Below are 18,913 nucleotides of genomic sequence, written 5' to 3'. Positions count from 1 at the left end.
GGATAACTATTGGAAGAGAAAATCTTTTATAGGCATACAGGGAAAAGATGGAGGAGTGGAAATAGCTGAGTTGCTGATGGGAAAAAAGGCCTCCTCTGTGCTGTAACCATTCTATGATTCTAATATAGACACATTCAAGGAACTTGATAAACACACGAGGAAGAAAGAAGCTGAAGGTTACCCTGATAATGATTTGACAAAGGGTGGGAGGAGGCTTGTGTGGAATATACCAATCCAGATGAGGTGGGCGAACCAGACTGTTTCTACTCTTTAATTCCATGTGAAACTGCCAGCAGCAAATGCAAACACTATACTGTGTCTCACACCCTCGGGGGGAGGGGGGGGTTACTGCTGTTGTGCATTGACCCAAAGACGTTGAGCAGCAGCAATGGGACATCTGGTATCCTGGGCCCAGCCTTCCGTCTGACACCTCTTAAAGTCCTCAGGTTCCAGATGCACAGCCACACAATGAGCTCTGGATATTCCCGTCAGCTCTTACCGTCTGGCCTGAATTCAAACTCCAGGAACTCCTGACCAAACCCGTCCTTGTGCCCCACACAATACCGCAGATAGAACTCACTCAACATCATCCCCCTCCCCACAGCTGCCTGTGTTATGAGGCACACATGGTTGTGAATGGATTTCCCTCCAGTTCTGATGGTAGTCAAATCCTCCTCAATGTGTTACCCCTGAAAACACGTAGCCTCAATATTGGAGGCACTGAGGATTAAAATCCAACGGCAATCTTACTGATTGATCTCCATCGAGCCTGCTCCAACATATTATAGATCACGACTGACCTGATTGTGGGCTTAACTCCATTTCTTGACTCCCTCCATTCCTTGATTCCCTTGTTGTCTTCCAGAGGAGTATGCAGTTGCCTACCTGCCTGTATCATCACTAAGACCACCCATTTCCACTTCTGTAACATTGCCCAACTGTGGCAGTCTCTGCACACCCGCTGCTAAAATACTCATTCCTGTTTCTGCTCCTCACAACTTCAACACTCTCCCTGTCCAGCTTCTGACATTATACCCTCTTTAAACTTGGTCATCCAAACCGCTGCCTCCCCTTTCCTAACTCACAACAAATCCCATTCACCCATCACCTCTGTGCTCATTGACCAATGCTGGCTCCTAAATTAGTAATACCTTGACTTTGAAATTCCAAATCACAACCCTAACTAACTTCCTTCAGCCTGATAACCCTCGAAGTCTCTGCACTCTTTCTGGCTGCTTGTCCATCCCCCAATTTTAATGACCCCACTAGTGGTAGCCATGGTTTCAGCTGCGCAGGTTCGATGCTCTGGAAATTCCCCCCCTAAATATCCTGCCTTTACTTCTTTCCTCCTTGGAAGACACTCCTTAAAAGTAATCTCTTTACAGAGTTATCCATCCTGATATGGCTTAGTGTCAAATGTTGTTTCACGCTCCTGGGGAGATCTTTGGGATTACAAAGTACTCCATAATTTTTTTTGGTTTAATTGCCAATTAAGGGGCAATTTAGCATGGCCAATCCACCTACCCTGCACATCTTTGGGTTGCGGGGGTGAGACCCACACAGACATGGGGAGAATGTGCAAACTCCACACTGATAGTGACCCGGGGCCAGGATTGAACCTGGGTCCTAGGCCTTATGAGGCAGCAGTGCCAACCATTGTGCCACCTCAAAGTACTACATAAATGCACGTTGCAGTTGATTGCTATTCATGCACACGCTCCTTTCATTTGCAACAGAAGGACTGTCTAATTTCCTCACCCCACGTTTCATGGTCCCTGATTGTTGGCGTGTGGTGATTGGAATTGGTGGAAGTTTGTGGAAATGTGGAGATGTGTCTGCTAAGAGGAACTGAAAAGACAAAAAAAAGATCAGGATAGCCATTCCACAAAACTTTATTAAATCCTCAGAAATACAGCAAAAGGAAAATCATTCAGAGTTGTGTTTATTAGTTATCTCTTTGTAGGTTAGATAACTTGGAAAAAGCAGAGAAAAGGCCAAAGCGATTAAAATCTGGTTCAAAGCGATTAAAATCTGGTTAAGAGACGATGTTCTCCGAATAGGATTTCACTACTTCTCCATTAATTGTTTCTTCCACCACAGTCTTCACTACCTTCGTTATGACAGGTTCTTTAAGAGAGGAAATCAATGGTTTAGTTGGAGACTAATTGATGCATTCATTAATCAGTAAATGGTGAAGTCAAATTTATGATGTCACAATTCTGACTACATCTTGATTGCCAACTCTGGTGGGACAGAGTCCTGGAGATTATCACATGACCTCCCCCACCCCCCCTCCCGCATTGGTCATACATCATACTCCTCTTCAGAGCTCCACGTCCACCTGTCATTGGTCATCAAATATAAGGCACTCATTGGCCACCAGATACCTCCATCCTTGCTGGGCCCTGCCCCCCGTTACCCTCCATTGGTTCCCCAACATCTCAATCCTTGCATTGTATCCACCGCTTTATATTGTGTGGCCTTTTTATGCATTTTACGTGGCATAATACAAAGTGGTACTATATTGTTCTTTTTCTGGGCAGGATCCTGGAGCGAGGACAATTCACTATGGGCAGCATGGTAGCATAGTGGTTAGCACAGTTGCTTCACAGCTCCAGGTTCGATTCCTGGCTGGGTCACTGTCTGTGCGGAGTCTGCACGTTCTCCCCGTGTCTGCGTGGGTTTCCTCCGGGTGCTCCGGTTTCCTCCCACAGTTCAAAGATGTGCAGGTTAGGTGGATTGGCCATGCTAAATTGCCCTCGAGTGTCCAAAAAGGATAGGTGGGGGTTACTGGGTTACGGGGATAGGGTAGATACATGGGCTTGAGTAGGGTGCTCTTTGTCAGGGCCGGTGCAGACTAGATGGGCCGAATGGCTCCTTTTGCACTGTAAATTCTATGATCCAGCCCATTCTCCCTAGCTCCATACTTTGATTCCCCTGCACCCCCACCCTCCCTCCATTCTTAAACAAATCAGAGCATCTGGCTACCCCACCATACTCAGAATGACCATTGCTCACATGAGTTTAGACGATCGGGGCTATTTGGCTAATCAATCATGAGGCATTGGGAGAATTATTTCCTGAATGAATACAGGCTTCACTGGATATCAAACAGGAGGGGGGACCCTGCCAGGTTTTTGTTTCTCTCCATATTGAGGGAGTGAAGTGGATTGTTGAGCAGCCTAATTGTTCGTCTGCTGGCATCAGACTTTCCCACGGTGCATGACTGTGCTAGTCAGAGAAGGAATGTCAGGATAGATCAGATCAATACGTGGCTTGAGAAATGGTGCAAGAGGGAGGGATTCAAATTCCTGAGACACTGGAACCGGTTCTGGGGGAGGTGGGTCAAGTACAAACCAGACGGTCTGCACCTTGGCAGGACCGGAACCAATGTCCTCTGGGGAGTATTTGCTAGTGCTGTTGGGGAGGGTTTAAACTAATGTGGCAGGGGGATGGGAACCGACACACTAAGTCGAAGAGAAGTAAAGTGGGGACAGAAACAAAAGGCAGTAAGAGGAAAGGTGAAAGGCAGAGAAACCAAAGTCAAAAATCAAAAAAGGGCCACAGTACAGAGACTGGAGAACTCAGTGAATGGGTCCAGTATGGCCAAGAGAAATAAAACACAGGGAGAGTGTACAAAGCATCACTGAACAGATGGTCTGAGAAAGCAGGTCAGAGAGCAAGGGAAGTCTAGATTAAACTGCATTTATTTCAATGCAAGAGGCCTGACGGGCAAGGCAGATGAACTCAGGGCATGGATGGCTACATGGGGCTGGGACATTATAGCTATTACTGAAACATGGTTAAGGGAGGGGCAGGATTGGCAGCTCAATGTCCCAGGGTACAGATGCTATCGGAAAGATAGAACAGCAGGAAAGAGGAGGGGGAGTTGCAGTTTTGATTAGGGTGAATATCACAGCAGTACAGAGAGGAGATTGAGGTTGTCGGAGTAGAGTTTAGAGATAAATCAGGAGGGTAAAAAGGACACCGGAGATTGCTTTGGCAGATAAGGCAAAGGAGAATCCAAAGAGCTTCTACGAATACATAAAGGGTAAAAGAGTAACAAGGGAGAGAGTCGGGCCTCTTAATGATCTACAAGGTCATCTATGTGCAGATCCACAAGAGATGGGGAGATCCTAAATGAATATTTCTCATTGGTATGTACTGTTGAAAAAGGCATGGATGTTAGGGAACTTTTGGAAATAAATAGGGATGTTTTGGAGAGTGTAGATATTACAGAGGAGGTGCTGGAAGTCTTAAAGCGCATCAAGGTAGATAAATCCCCTGGACCTGATGAAATGTATCCCAGGACATTGTGGGAGGCTAGGGAGGAAATTGCGGGTCCCCTAGCAGAGATATTTGAATCATCGATAACCAAAGGAGAGGTGCCTGAAGATTGGAGGGTAGCAAATGTTGTGCCTTTGTTTAAGAAGGGCTGCAGGGAAAAGCCTGGGGACCACAGGCCCGAGAGCCTAGCGTCTGTGGTGGGTAAGTTGTTTGAAGGCATTCTGGGAGACAGGATCTACAGTCATTTAGAGAGGCAAGGACGTATTAGGGAAAGTCAGCATGGCTTTGTCAGGGGAAAATCACATCTCACCAATTTGATTGAATTTTTTGAAGGGTTAACCAAGAAAGTAGATGAGGGCAGTGCAATCAACGTCATCTACATGGACTTTAGCAAGGCCTTTGACAAGGTACCACATGGTAAGTTGTTGCACAAGGTTAAATCTCACGGTATCCCGGGTAAAGTAGATAATTGAATATAAAATTGGCTTGACAACAGAAGACAAAGATGGTTGTAGAGGGTTGTTTTTCAAATTGGTGGCCTGTGACCAGCGGTGTGACTCAGGGATCAGTGCTGGGTCCACTGTTATTTTTTTTAATGATTTGGATGAAAATTTAGGAGGCATAGTTAGTCAGTTTGCAGATGACACAAAGATTGGTGGCATAGTGGATAGTGAAGAAGGTCATCTGGGATTGCAACAGGATCTTCATCAATTGGGCCAGTGGGCCGATGAATGGCAGATGGAGTTTAATTTAGATAAATGTGAGGTGATGCATTTTGGTAGATCGAATCGGGGTAGGATCTTCTCAGTTAATGGTAGGGAGTTGGGGAGAGTTACAGAACAAAGAGATCTAGGGGTACAGGTTCATAGCTCCTTGAAGGTGGAGTCGCAGGTGGACAGGGTGGTGAAGGCGGCATTGAGCTTGGTTTCATTGGTCAGAACATGGAATACTGGAGTTGGGACATCTTGAAGTTATACAAGATGTTAGTACGGCCACACTTGGAATACTGCGTACAGTTCTGGCCAGCCATCCTACTATATAAAAGGATATTATTAAACTAGAAAGAGTGCTGAAAAGATTTACTAGGATGCTACCGGGACTTGATGGTTTGAATTACAAGGAGAGTCTGGATAGACTGGGAATTTTTTCCCTGGAGCGTAGGAGGCTGAGGGGTGATCTTGCAGAGGTCTATAACATAATGAGTTATAGATAAAGTAGATAGTCAACATCTTTTCCCAAAGGTAGGGAAGTCTAAAACTAGAGGGCATAGGTTTAAGGTGAAGGGGGAGAGATACAAAAGGGCCCAGAGGGGCAATTGTTTCACAAGAGGGTGGTGAGTGTCTGGAATTAGCTGCCAGAGGCAGTAGTAGAGGCGGGTAAAATGTTGTCTTTTAAAAATCATTTAGACAGTTATATAGGTAAGCTGGGTATAGAGGGATATGGGCCAAATGTGGACAATTGGGATTAGTTTAGTGGTAAAAACTGGGCGGCGTGGACAAGTTGTAAATCTCTATGACTCAATACCACACCAGTGAAGTTATGGAATAAGAGGTTGGGAACTCCTGTCACTCAGTATGTTGCTAAGAGGAGGAACTGGATATGCAGCCTCTTAAACCCATTCCATTATTCATCTAATAATAATAATAAGCTTATTGTCACAAGTAGGCTTCAATTAGGTTACTGTGAAAAGCCCCTAGTCGCCACATTCCGGCACCTGTTTGGGGAGGCCGGTACGGGAATTGAACCCGCGCTGCTGGCCTTGTTCTGCATTACAAGCCAGCTGTTTATCCCACTGTGCTAAACCAGCCCTCTGATCTTTGATCTCAACTCCACTTTAGTGCCCGATCAAGATATTACGCAAGTTCTCTCAAGTCCAATAGTCCATCAGTCTCAAAGACCTGATGGCTTGAGAATTCAAAGATTCACGAGCCTTTGAGTGAAGAATTTCTCACTCCTAAAAGGGCAAACCCTTGTCCTGAGAATGGGACCCATTGTTCTAGATACTTCGACCAGGGAAACAACCTTATCTACAAGGTCTAAATATACATTTGTGGTCAAGCTTACAATGCAGTCACTTTGATGCAGGTTTGAAAGTTTATATCTAACTCACCACGTTTTTCCGTTCTGATCACAACAGTCTTGCTTGTATCCATTGACTGTCCGGAGAATGATTGGCTGGTAAAGTAAAGAAAAAGCAATAAATATCCAAAAACCCTTCCAGTAGGAATATTACAAGGGCTGGGTAGGAGTGTATTTGTATAGCACCTTTCATAACCTTGGGAATGTCCCAAAGTATTTTATAGCGAGTATCTCATTAAGGTCATTTGGACGTGTGCCCGTTCTGTTGCAGGATTAATGCTCCTTCAGGCACCAGTGTCCAAACCGGCCAGTTGAGAATTAGAATGGAGGGTTTTTTAAACTCTGGAAATGAATAGTGGGTTTCAGCCTCAATAATGAGCGGAGGATTCTGGGTGGGATTCTCCAATAATGGGGCCAGGTCGCTACGCCGGCATGAAAAACGGCGCCAACTACTCCGGCGTCAACGGTCCGATAATGGGGAATGCTCCTTTTCCTAGGGGGCTAGGTTGGTGCCGGAGTGGTCCCTGCAGCTACAGCTGGCGCGGAACGGCCGGCATGATTCCGCGCATGCTTGAAATGGCCGGCGTATATCCATGCATGCACGCTACTGTCGGCATATTTCTGCGCATGCGCGGGGGTTCCCTTCTCCGCGCCGGCCCCCGGGCAATATGGCGGAGCACTACAGGGGCCCAGCACGGAGTAAAATAGGCCCCCACGGAACCAGCCCGCCCGCCAATTGGTAGGCCCCGATTACGGGCCAGGCCACCGTGGGACCCCCCCCCCACCCCCGGGGTCGGAATCCCCCCCCGCCCCAGGACAGCCCCCACAGACTCACCTTCCAGGTTCCGCCGTGTGGGACCAGAGTAACTCACGCCGCCGGGACTCAACCAAACTCGTCGGCCACTCGACCCATCGGGACCCGGAGAATTGCCCCCCCCCCCACCCCCCGAGAATCGGCACCGGAGAATGGGGAAGCCGGCATCGGGGCGGCAAGGCGCGATTCTAGTGTCCCCGGGGGATTCTCCAGCCCCGATGGGTTTGAGCAGAGAATCCCAGCCATGGGGATTGTGCAGAGAATTCAAAAATATGCCGAGTGCAGGTGGGTGGGTGCCCGAGCATCTCCAGCACAGGGTAGGGAAGCAGTTACTTTAATATCTACTGTGTAATACCCAAGTAGCAAGGATTGATTCTGGCACTGGTTTGTAAAGCAAACTGTTCCAAATTTCACATTAACATCCCTTAAGAGCACAACATTCATCAAAATCTTCCAAAATAATAAAGTCACCCAAAGTAAACTGCAAGAATTCAGAAGCCAAAGCCCTGTCTAAACAGGTTTAGTTGGTTTGAGGGATGAAGCTGTAGGGAGCTGCGTTTGACCTGGTTACTCTTACCTAGATCCAGTCAACAGGCGGCGATATGTCTCAATTTCCTTCTCCAGCCTATTTTTAATATCCAGCAGAACAGCATAGCTTTTGACATTTTGATCTAGTTTCAGCCGGATCTCTACCATATCGGACTCCATTCTGTTGATGTCCATCTGAAGTTTGTCCCGCTTCATGCCGTAACTATTCTCAATGTCCCCAAGGTTCCCTTCCAGAGATGCAATCTGCACACAAACAGTGATTAGTCAGACCCGCACTTGCAATTACCCAGTGACAATGCGGTGGATGCCCTCCTGGGCAGTACTCACCATACTCAGTAGGCCATGGTACTCCATCTCTAGTCCCTGGTAAGTCTGTCTCAATTGGGTGAGCTGGGCGTTTTCAGTTTTAATCACTTCAGTATTGACAGCAAACTCCTGCCTTACAGTCACGCACTGAAATAAACAATTAAAACAAGTCATTAACCAACAATGGGCTGTTTTAATCAAAACCACTAACTCTATATTATCTGTCTGCTGTTGGAACAATCAAGGGTTAACATTAAAATAATTCTATTTATGGGTCAAAAAATTGTGCCAATTTGGTTTAGAGCATTTTGAAATCAGGCCCCCAAATGTCATCTTATTCCAAGATGTATATGAAATCTTTACATTCCCGAACCGGCTGAGGTTATACCTGAAGCCTTCTCAACCTTGCCCCTCGCCTGAGGAGTGGTGATCCTCAGGTCAAATCACCACCAGTCAGCTCCCCCCCTCAAAAAGGGGAAAGCAGCCGACGGTTATCTGGGACTGGGGCTGGGGCATGCTATTATCGTCATCTGGGACTGTGGTGACTTGGCTCATCGAGAGTAGGAATAAATGGTTCTTTTTCAAAGTGGCAGGTGCTAAAGGAGGGGTCCTGCAGGGATCAATGCTTGGGTGCCAGATATGCACAATACATCAATGATTTGGACGAGGGAACCAAATTAATATTTCCAGATTTGCTGACGACAAAGAACTTGGTGGGATTGTGAGTGGCGAGGAGGATGTTCGGAGGCTTCAAGGTGATTTAGACAAGTTGAGTGAGTGGGTAAATACGTGGCAGATGCAGTATAATGTGGATAAGTGTGAAGTTATCCACTTTGGATGGAGAAATAGACTGGCAGAGTATTATTTAAATGGTGATAAATTGGGAAATGTTGCTGCACATAGGGACCTGTCCGTCCCAGTACAGCAGTCACTGAGAGCAAGCATGTAGGTTCAGCAAGCAGTTACAAAGGCAAATATCTTTAGTATGTTGTCCTTCATTGCAAGAAGAGTGGAGTACAGGAGCAGGGATGTCTTACCGCAGTTGTACAGGGCCTGGGTGAGATCACACCTGGAATATTGTGTGCAGTATTGGTCTCCCTCTCCAAGAAAGGAAACCCTTGCCATTGAGGGAGTGCAGCGGAGACTCACCAGTCGGATTCCTCATTTGGTAGGATTGTTGTGCGAGGAGAGTTTAGGTCGACCAGACCTGTATTCACTGGAACTTAGAACAATGAGAGGGGATCCACTCATTGAAATGTGTAACATCCTGACAGGACTAGACAGACAGAATACAGGGATGTTGTTTCTCTGGCTGGGGGGAGTCCAGGACCAGGGGGCAGTCTCAGGATATGGGGCGGGCCATTTAGGACAGAGATTAGAGGGTGGTGAACATCTGGAATTATCTAAAAGAGAAGGCCGAATATAAATGAGGAACTAGATTGATTGCTAGACTCGATAGGTGTCAAGGGATATGGGGCGAGTGCAGGAGTCTGGTGTTGAGATAGAGAATCAATCTCAAAGGGCAGATTTTCCAGGTTTCTATGAAGGCAGGTTTTGAGGTGGACAGGTCTGCAATTTTACATTAAAAATACCCCCCCCACCCCTTATCACAAAATCTGTTCAGTGCAGAAGGAGGCCATTCATCCCATCGAGTAGCATGGACTCTGAAAGAGCATTCTACCCAGTCCCACCCCCCTGCCTTGTCACCATAACCTTGCACATTCTCTTTTCAGATAGCAATCCAATCCCCTTTTGAATTCTGACACTGGGACATTTCATCAGCAAAGCCCAGGGCAGGGATGATGAGTGGTAGGTTGGCCATTAGGTCAGTTAATGGACCACTCTCTACAAACCACTGGAATTTTCTAATTGGAATGTGCAACCCCCCCCCCCCCCCGTCACAGAGGTTGAACAATGGATGGAGTCAGCCTCATGGGCAGGAACTGCTGCTCCATCCAGGGACCATCTGCCCCCATCTCCCTGATGTCAGGCCACTGGGCAGCCAGTGGAAGAATCGCCCCATCGCCACGGTAGCCTGACAGTTGTGGTTCTTTTAATGTTAACATTTATAAACACTCTCCAGAAGGTATTACAGCTCTTTTGCTCTCCGATCTACATTGCCAGAGTTCACCTCTTGAGGCTGGGGGTGCTGATCTCGCAATGCTGGAGGGATTTCTCTTGGTCCTCCAATCTGGTTGACCTTAGTTGGGTGGAGATGTACACCATGGCAGTCCGTGGCATTTAGAGGGAGAGATGAGGGTGCAATGGTCATGTGATTGAACTTGTTAGGTCATTTGGACATTCTGAATTCTCCCTCCGTGTACCCGAACAGGGGGGCGTCATTCTCCGCCGGCGGGAGTCTCCGTTTTGCCGGTGCCCGGGGGTTTCCCGACGGCGTGGGGCTGCCCCACAATGGGAAACCCCATTGACCGGCCGGTGTTACGGAGACTCCCGCCGGCCGGTCGGGGCAGAAATCATATCATAGAATTTACAGTGCAGAAGGAGGCCATTCGGCCCATCGTGTCTGCACTGGCTCTTGGAAAGAGCACCCTACCCAAGGTCAACACCACCACCCTATCACCATAACCCAGTAACCCCACCCAACACTAAGGGCAATTTTGGACACTAAGGGTAATTTAGCATGGTCAATCCACCTAACCTGCACATCTTTGGACTGTGGGAGGAAACCGGAGAACCCGGAGGAAACCCACGCACACACGGGGAGGATGTGCAGACTCCGCACAGACAGTGACCCAAGCCGGAATCGAACCTGGGACCCTGGAGCTGTGAAGCAATTGTGCTATCCACAAGGCTACCATGCTGCCCGGTACCAAATGTGCCGGGGCGGGTAGGAGAATTTCGCCCAGGCACCGGAATGTGGCGGCTCGGAGATTTTCACAGTAACTTCATTGCAGCGTTAATGCAAGCCTACCTATGACACTAATAAAGATTATTATAGTAATCTTAGTGCCCAGGTTAATGCACTTTGGACATGGGTTCAAATCCCACCATGGCACCTGGTGAAATGCAACATCAATGAAAAACAAGCTTGCTCATGCTCAATGGCCTTCTGTGAAGCACTGATATGGGGCAAAATTCTCCGGAAACGGCGCGATGTCCGCCGACTGGCGCCAAAACGGCGCAAATCAGACGGGCATCGCGCCGCCCCAAAGGTGCAGAATGCTCTGCATCTTTGGGGGCCGAGCCCCAACATTGAGGGGCTAGGCTGGCGCCAGAGGAATTTCCGCCCCGCCAGCTGGCGGAAACGGCCTTTGTTGCCCCGCCAGCTGGCGCAGAAATGACATCTCCGGGCGGCGCATGCGCGGGAGCGTCAGCGGCTGCTGAAAGTTTCCCGCGCATGTGCAGTGGAGGGAGTCTCGTCCGCCTCCGCCATGGTGGAGACCGTGGCGGAGGCGGAAGGGAAAGAGTGCCCCCACGGCACAGGCCCGCCCGCGGATCGGTGGGCCCCGATCGCGGGCCAGGCCACTGTGAGGGGCCAGATCGCCCCGCATCCCCCCCAGGACCCCGGAGCCCGCCCACGCCGCCTTGTCCCGCCAGTAAGGTAGGTGGTTCAATTTACGCCAGTGGGACAGGCAATTTATCGGTGGGACTTTGGCCCATCCGGGCCGGAGAATCGAGCAGTGGGGCCCGCCAACCGGCGCGATTCCTGCCCCCGCCGAATCTCTGGTGCCGGCGGGATTCACGCCAGCCCCCGGCGATTCTCCGACCCGGCGGGGGGGTCGGAGAATGTCGCCCCTGGTGTACCCAATGTTAGGGGCCAGATCCCAGAGCAAACATTCAGCCCCTAGATTTCTGCTCAAACAGGACTACTTATTTTCAAAGTGCAGTCATCGTTTGCAATGTGGGAAACAAAGCAGCTAATTTGTGCACAGCTGGATCTCAGAGCAACAATGAGCTGAAGGATGGTTAATTTGCTTAGTTTGAGGGTTAATTGTTGACCAGGGAGACTGTAACATTCCCTCAGAACTACACTGCTGCTCAGCTGGGTGATGGGCCTCACTCTCTGGAGCGGGATTTGAGCTCACAACCATCTGAGTCAGAGGTGAGAATGCTAATGGTTGATGCCTGGCACTGAAGGAGGTGGTAGTTGAGTGATCACGCTGGAATAATTTAATCATCCCCCAGGTTTCCCACTTACCTGCTGCGAATACCAATTTTCAAGTTCAGCTTTGTTCTTCTGCACGACTTGGTCATATTGGAGCCGCATCTCATTAAGCATCTTGACTAAATCGGGGGTCTGTTCAGTTGTGACCTCTACATTGACATTACCAGATATCTGACCACGCAGTCCCCTCAGGGCCTACAAAGAAAACATTCAGTTAATGTACAATCCCAGTCTCAAAGGAACACTGTACTTGGTCGTAATAATTTACTAAAATGGAAGTTCCTTACCTCCTCATGGTTCTTCCTGATGTAGATTAATTCCTCCTTGAGAGACTCAATCTCCATCTCCAGCTGACTCTTCTTCAGTGTCATATCATCCAACATTGCACGCAGTCCATGAATATCTGCATCCACAGACATTCTAATCCCCAATTCAGCTTCAAATCTATAGAGACAGAAAAAGGGGAAAATCTTTCTTATTACTTGTTGTCTGCTGCTGAAGTTAAGAGACATTCTCTAGCATTTTACAGTGAGATTTACGATTTAAATTATCTTCTTTGAATGACTCAAGGGGTTGCGTTGGGGGAGGGGGATATTCTAGATTTCTCCTTTCCCCTCAGTACTTCTGTCTCTCCCAAGTGATTACTTACATGGAAACGTACACTGAAAACAGAAACAGGAGGCCATTCGGCCCTTCGAACCTGCTCCGCTATTCATTATGATCATGGCTGATCATCAAGTTCAATACCCTGATCCCGCCTCCCCCCCCCCCCATATCCTTTGATCACTTTCGCCCCGAGAGCTGTATTTAATTCCTTCTTGAAATTACACAATATTTTGGCCTCAATTACTTTCTACAGTAGTGAATTCCACAGATTCACCGCTCTCTGGGTGAAGAAATCGCTCCTCACCTCAGCCCTAAAAGGTTTACCCCTTATCCTCAAACTATGTCCCCTCGTTCTGGACTCCCCACCATCAGGAATATTTTTTCTGAATCTACCCTGTCCAATCCTGTTAGAATTTTAGAAGTTTCTATGAGATCCCCTCTCACTCTTCTAAACTCCAATGACTATATTCCTAACCAATTTAGTCTCTCCTCATATGACAGTCCCACCATCCCAGGAATCAGTCTGGTAAACCTTCACTGCTCTCCCCCCATAGCAAGAACATCCTTCCTCAGATGGGACACCCAAAATTATACCCAATACTTCAGGCCTCACCAATGCCCGACACAAATCGCAGTAAAACATCCCTATTCCTATACTCAAATTGTCTCGCTATGAAGGCCAACATTACAGACCAGTGTCTGGTCAGGATACTCCAGGCATCCAGCATCTAGTCTTTCCCTGACATACTCCGGACTGAATGAACTAACAGGTACCAAACTGGCTCCTCCATAATGCAGCCATTCTGTAATGCACATGCCACTCGCCTAGGTTTCAGCTGTTTGGCAGAATCAACATGATCAGATCCCACCAGTGTGGCCTCAGTGAGAATATAAACAATACCTTTTTTCTTTTCACTTCTACTGACTTGCGAATGGGAACCCCCCCCCCCCCCCCCCCCCGGTCCCTCAATTATTCAAAATATCTCCACGAGTCACTTGAATGGTTGCCAACCTTTTGTTATGCCTCCATCTGGGATAGAGGGTGATTGCCAATCCCTAATAATAATAATCACATTAAGTGTCCTTTAACCAAACTATTAATTATGAGATTTCACTTCTTGTCATATACTTAATGCTTGATTGATGTGTAAATCTGACAAGTTCTTAAAAATGAACAGGGAAGTTTAGCATGAAAACTTATTTCCGTGGCAAACTGACCAGTATTTTCAGATTATTGCGCATCTCTTAATCCCCTGGACTTTCTGGATGATATGCACATTAATCATTGTGTATTTATGTGTGATTAACACATGATTTCTATTGTGGTTATAGTCCTCCTGAGAGAGAATCGAAAGCTCTTCACCAAAGCGAAATAACAAGAGGCAAATTAAGTAACTCTTTAAATTACCAAAATCTGAAGATTATTTTTTGGATTGGGTCCATTCAGCAGCAATAGATCAGGGTGGCGAGGTGTAGGTAAAAAATTAAAATGGGTGATGAGGAAGATAAGCAGCAGGATAGGCCAGTCAGAGAATAAAGTTCAGTTCAGAAAACACTTGAAACAGTTACTCACTTTGATTTGAAATCTTCAGCAGCAAGTTTGGAGTTATCAATCTGCAGCATAAGCCTGGAGTTATCAAGGATGACATTATCAATCTGTGAAAATAGGAGATCAATAATAAATTATACAGTTTCTTTGAGTAAATGAGAAGTAACATCATTTCCAGTTCATTCACTGCTTTCAGTCAGGGTTAGGATGTCCAGTTCTGTAACACTGCAGGCTCCACATTCCATTTGCGTCTCCTGCACTGGTCAGCTGTCCCTCTGCCCCCACCCCAACCCCCGGTCTGCCACCCCTCCATCCCCCATCCCTGGCCAGCTGCCCTGCTATCCCTGCCTGGTTCCCCCACCAGTGGTGCTGCGGTACCTTCACTACCAGTCTTCAGACATCAAGCCCAGAATATCCACCCCAATTCAAAAAATTGCATATAATCGACGAAACCGCGAGTGGTTTGTGTTTCCCCAATTGCTATTATATATTTCTCTCATCGCCCTTCCCCCCCACACACACACCCCACTGCCCAACCACTGAACTCCAGGAACCAGCTCCAGGTTAACATTACAAATATTGACTAATTTCCCTTCTCCATTTCTCTAATTCAGGTCTCTTGAGGCACCTCAATTTAAATTTCTCACCATGATCATCCCATCAGTTACCCGAGCTCCACGCTCTGCAATTCTCTGCCTCACTTTCCCCATTGAGAATACGCTTTAAAACGTAGCTCTTTGATCAAACCTCAAGAGTCATTGCGTTTTACAGCACAGAACGAGGCCCTTCAGCCATTCACATCCACGCTGACCATCAGGCACCTATCCATTCCAATCCCATTTTCCTACACTTGGTCCATGGCCTTGTACGCCAAGTGTTCATCTAAATACTTCTTAAATGTTGAGGGTTCCCACCTCTACCACCCTTTCAGGCAGCGAATTCCAGATTCCCATCACCCTCTGGCTGAAAAGGTTTTCCCTCACATGCCCGATCCCCTCACCTTAAATCTCTGCCCCTGGTTATCGACCCCTGCACTGAGGTTTAGCTCAGTCAGCTGGATGGTGATGCAGAGCGAGGCCTGCAGTACGGGTTCAATCCCCACTGGCTGAGGTTATTCATGAAGGCCCCGCCTTCTCAACCTTGCCTCGCCCGAGGTGTGGTGACCCTCAGGTTAAATCACCACCGGTCAGCTCTCCCCCTCAAAGGGGAAGCAGCCTCTGGTCATCTGGGACTGTGGCCACTTTACTTACTTGAAGGGGAAAAGTTCTTTCCTATCCACCCTATCTCTGTCCACCTCAATCAGGACCCCCCTCAGCCTTCTCTGCTCCAAGGAGAACAACCCCAGCCTAACCAGTCCCTAATAGCCCAGCCAACATCTGGTGAATCTCCTCTGCACCCTCTCCAGTGCAATCACATCCTTCCTATGGAGTGGAAACCATTGCACACTGTACTCTAACTGTGGCTTAATATCTCCTTGTGGCTTTGTTTCATAAAGCTCTTGGGGCAGTGGAATTCAGCTATCTGTCTAGAAGACATTGTAGCAATTAGCTACTGGTTTAGCTCAGTGGGCTAGACAGCTGGTTTTTAATGCAGAAAAAGACCAGCAGCACAGGTTCAATTCCTGTACCAGCTTACCTGAACAGTCGCCAGAATGTGGCAATTTTAGGGGTTTTTCACAGCAACTTCCTACTTGTGACAATAAAAGATGATCATTATTATTAGTTAGTGCAGGTGATGGTGCAGCAACCACTCCTTCCTTACCTGTCCACGGAGTCCGTTGATTGTTGCCCAGTAGGCGCTCCAGTCCCGGGTGGCAGGAGCTGTTTTCTCATAGAACTGCCGGATCTCCAGCTCCATTCTGCTGTTGGAGGCTTCCAAGGAGCGCACCTGCTCCAGGTAATGGGCCAGGCGGTCATTCAAATTCTGCATCTCCGCCTTCTCATTCAAACCTCCCACCGAGGAAGTGTACATAGAGCTGCTCGCCCCGAAGGAGCTGCCCATCCCCAAGGAGCTGCCCATCCCATAGGAGCTCCCGATCCCTAAGGATCTGCCCCCCCCATAGGAGTTGCCCACCAGTAAGGTTCTGGACCCAGAACCCAGCCCCAAGCCCGAAGCCGCCGAGGACATGCGGCCACCCGCATTGCCCCCAGACAGGGAGAAGTTCCTTTGGCTAGAGCGGGAGCCCCCTGAGTACTGCTTGAACGACATGGCTGTGTCCCTGACGATGCTACTAACAAAGTGCCTGCTTCCAAAGTTGCCCGAAAGTGCGGCAGTCAGAGCTTGCCCCGCCTTATAAAGCCCTCCGAGTGTGTCCCTGCCCCTCACCTGCTCACACATTGGCTGGGACAGAGCCAGCAGAGGCAGCTCTCAGCCTCTCAGATTGACAGCTAGCTGATTGGAATCAGCACCCTGCCCAGGACACACCCTGGGCTGTGCCCCCAAATACTCATTGCAAAGAGCACATTCCCACGCCAGGCTTTTTTGCAAGGTTTGCGAATCTGCCGTTAAAGTGCATACTGCAAAGACATCACTATTTTACCGCCTGGGTTTTGTGGTGTGCAGTGCTTTGTGTTTGATTTCAGAAGAAAGCTGAACGGTGTTTGCAGTGTGGAGAGGGAGCGGGTCTGCTCACATTCCAGGGTGAGGGACATTGAAGCTGAAATATTCCAGGGGTGCACGTTTCATTCTGCCAGGTAACACTAACAGTGCAAACATTCAGCTCTCTGTCCAGCTGGGATAGGGCACACTCACTATCACCATGGGCACAGTCACTATCACCATGGGCACACTCACTATCACCATGGGCACACTCACTATCACCATGGGCACAGTCACTATCACCATGGGCACACTCACTATCACCATGGGCGCACTCACTATCACCATGGGCACAGTCACTATCACCATGGGCACACTCACTATCATCATGGGCACACTCACTATCCCATGGGCTCACTCACTATCACCATCGGATTACTCACTATCGCCATGGGCACAGTCACTATCACCATGGGCACACTCACTATCACCATGGGCGCACTCACTATCACCATGGGCACAGTCACTATCACCATGGGCACACTCACTATCATCATGGGCACACTCACTATCCCATGGGCTCACTCACTATCACCATCGGATTACTCACTATCACCATGGGCACACTCACTATCACTATGGGCACACTCACTATCACCATGGGCGCACTCACTATCACCATGGGCACACTCACTATCCCATGGGCTCACTCACTATCACCATGGGCTCACTCACTTTCACCATGGGCTCACTCACTATCACCATGGGCACACTCACTATCACCATGGGTTTGCTCACTATCACCATGGGCACACTCACTATCACCATGGGCACACTCACTATCACCATGGGCTCACACACATTCACCATGGGCACACTCACTATCACCATGGGTTTACTCACTATCACCATGGGCACACTCACTATCACCATGGGCTCACTTACTATCCCATGCGCATACTCACTATCACCATTGGCTCACTCACTATCACCATGGGCTCACTCACTATCACCCTAGGCACACTGTCTATCACCATGGGCTCACTCACTATCACCATGGGCATACTCACTATCACCATGGGCTTACTCACTATCAACATGGGCATACTCACTATCCCATGGGCTTACTCACTATCACCATGGGCATACTCACTATTCCATGAGCTTACTCACTATCACCATGGGCTCACTCACTATCATCATGGGCACTCACTATCAACATGGGCACACTTACGATCACTATGGGCACTCACTATCAATATGGGCACACTCACTATCACCATGGGCTCACTCACTACCACCATGGGCATACTCACTATCACCATGGGCTTACTCACTATCACCATGGGCATACTCACTATCCCATGGGCTTACTCACTATCACCATGGGCTCACTCACTACCACCATGGGCATACTCACTATCACCATGGGCTTACTCACTATCACCATGGGCATACTCACTATCCCATGGGCTCACTCACTATCATCATGGGCACTCACTATCAACATGGGCACACTTACGATCACTATGGGCACTCACTATCAATATGGGCTCACTCACTATCACCATGGGGTCACAACTACACCATGGGCTCACTCACTATCACCATGGGCTCACACACTATCACCATGGGCACACTCACAATCACCATGGGGTCACTCACTATCACCATGGGCGCACTCACTATCACCATGGGCGCACTCACTATCACCATGGGCACAGTAACTATCACCATGGGCACACTCACTATCACCATGGGCACACTCACTATCCCATGGGCTCACTCACTATCACCATCGGATTACTCACTATCGCCATGGGCACACTCACTATCACTATGGGCACACTCACTATCACCATGGGCGCACTCACTATCACCATGGGCACACTCACTATCCCATGGGATCACTCACTATCACCATGGGCTCACTCACTTTCACCATGGGCTCACTCACTATCACCATGGGCACACTCACTATCACCATGGGTTTGCTCACTATCACCATGGGCACACTCACTATCACCATGGGCACACTCACTATCACCATGGGCTCACA

At 48.4% G+C, this 18,913-nt stretch overlaps 1 protein-coding gene across 1 annotated transcript; it reads right to left on the bottom strand.

Annotated features, from left to right (window-relative positions):
- Window positions 1–1,876: 1,876 nt before the first annotated feature.
- On the bottom strand, window positions 1,877–16,754 carry LOC140398679 (keratin, type I cytoskeletal 19-like). Its single transcript, XM_072487660.1, has 8 exons — window positions 16,078–16,754; window positions 14,341–14,423; window positions 12,449–12,605; window positions 12,195–12,356; window positions 8,057–8,182; window positions 7,758–7,972; window positions 6,398–6,462; window positions 1,877–2,127 (listed from the first exon to the last, which is right to left on the bottom strand). Exons 1-8 carry the CDS (start codon window positions 16,651–16,653, stop codon window positions 2,036–2,038), a joined length of 1,476 nt encoding a protein of 491 aa, XP_072343761.1. The 5' UTR covers window positions 16,654–16,754; the 3' UTR covers window positions 1,877–2,035.
- Window positions 16,755–18,913: the final 2,159 nt, after the last annotated feature.

This window comes from Scyliorhinus torazame, chromosome 21 (assembly GCF_047496885.1).
Source record: "Scyliorhinus torazame isolate Kashiwa2021f chromosome 21, sScyTor2.1, whole genome shotgun sequence".
NCBI lineage: Eukaryota > Metazoa > Chordata > Chondrichthyes > Carcharhiniformes > Scyliorhinidae > Scyliorhinus > Scyliorhinus torazame.
This window is presented reverse-complemented; position numbering and strand designations above follow the sequence as displayed.

Bases quoted from the DNA above. Each gene is read 5' to 3' on its own strand.
- LOC140398679 (XM_072487660.1), bottom strand. From the start codon at position 16,653: ATGTGTGAGCAGGTGAGGGGCAGGGACACACTCGGAGGGCTTTATAAG. The intron at 8,183-12,194 runs GTAAGTGGGAAA...TGTTTATTTCAG, and splicing joins AAAATTGGTATTCGCAGCAG to TGCGTGACTGTAAGGCAGGA. The intron at 6,463-7,757 runs GTAAGAGTAACC...TTACTTTACCAG, and splicing joins CGCCTGTTGACTGGATCTAG to CCAATCATTCTCCGGACAGT.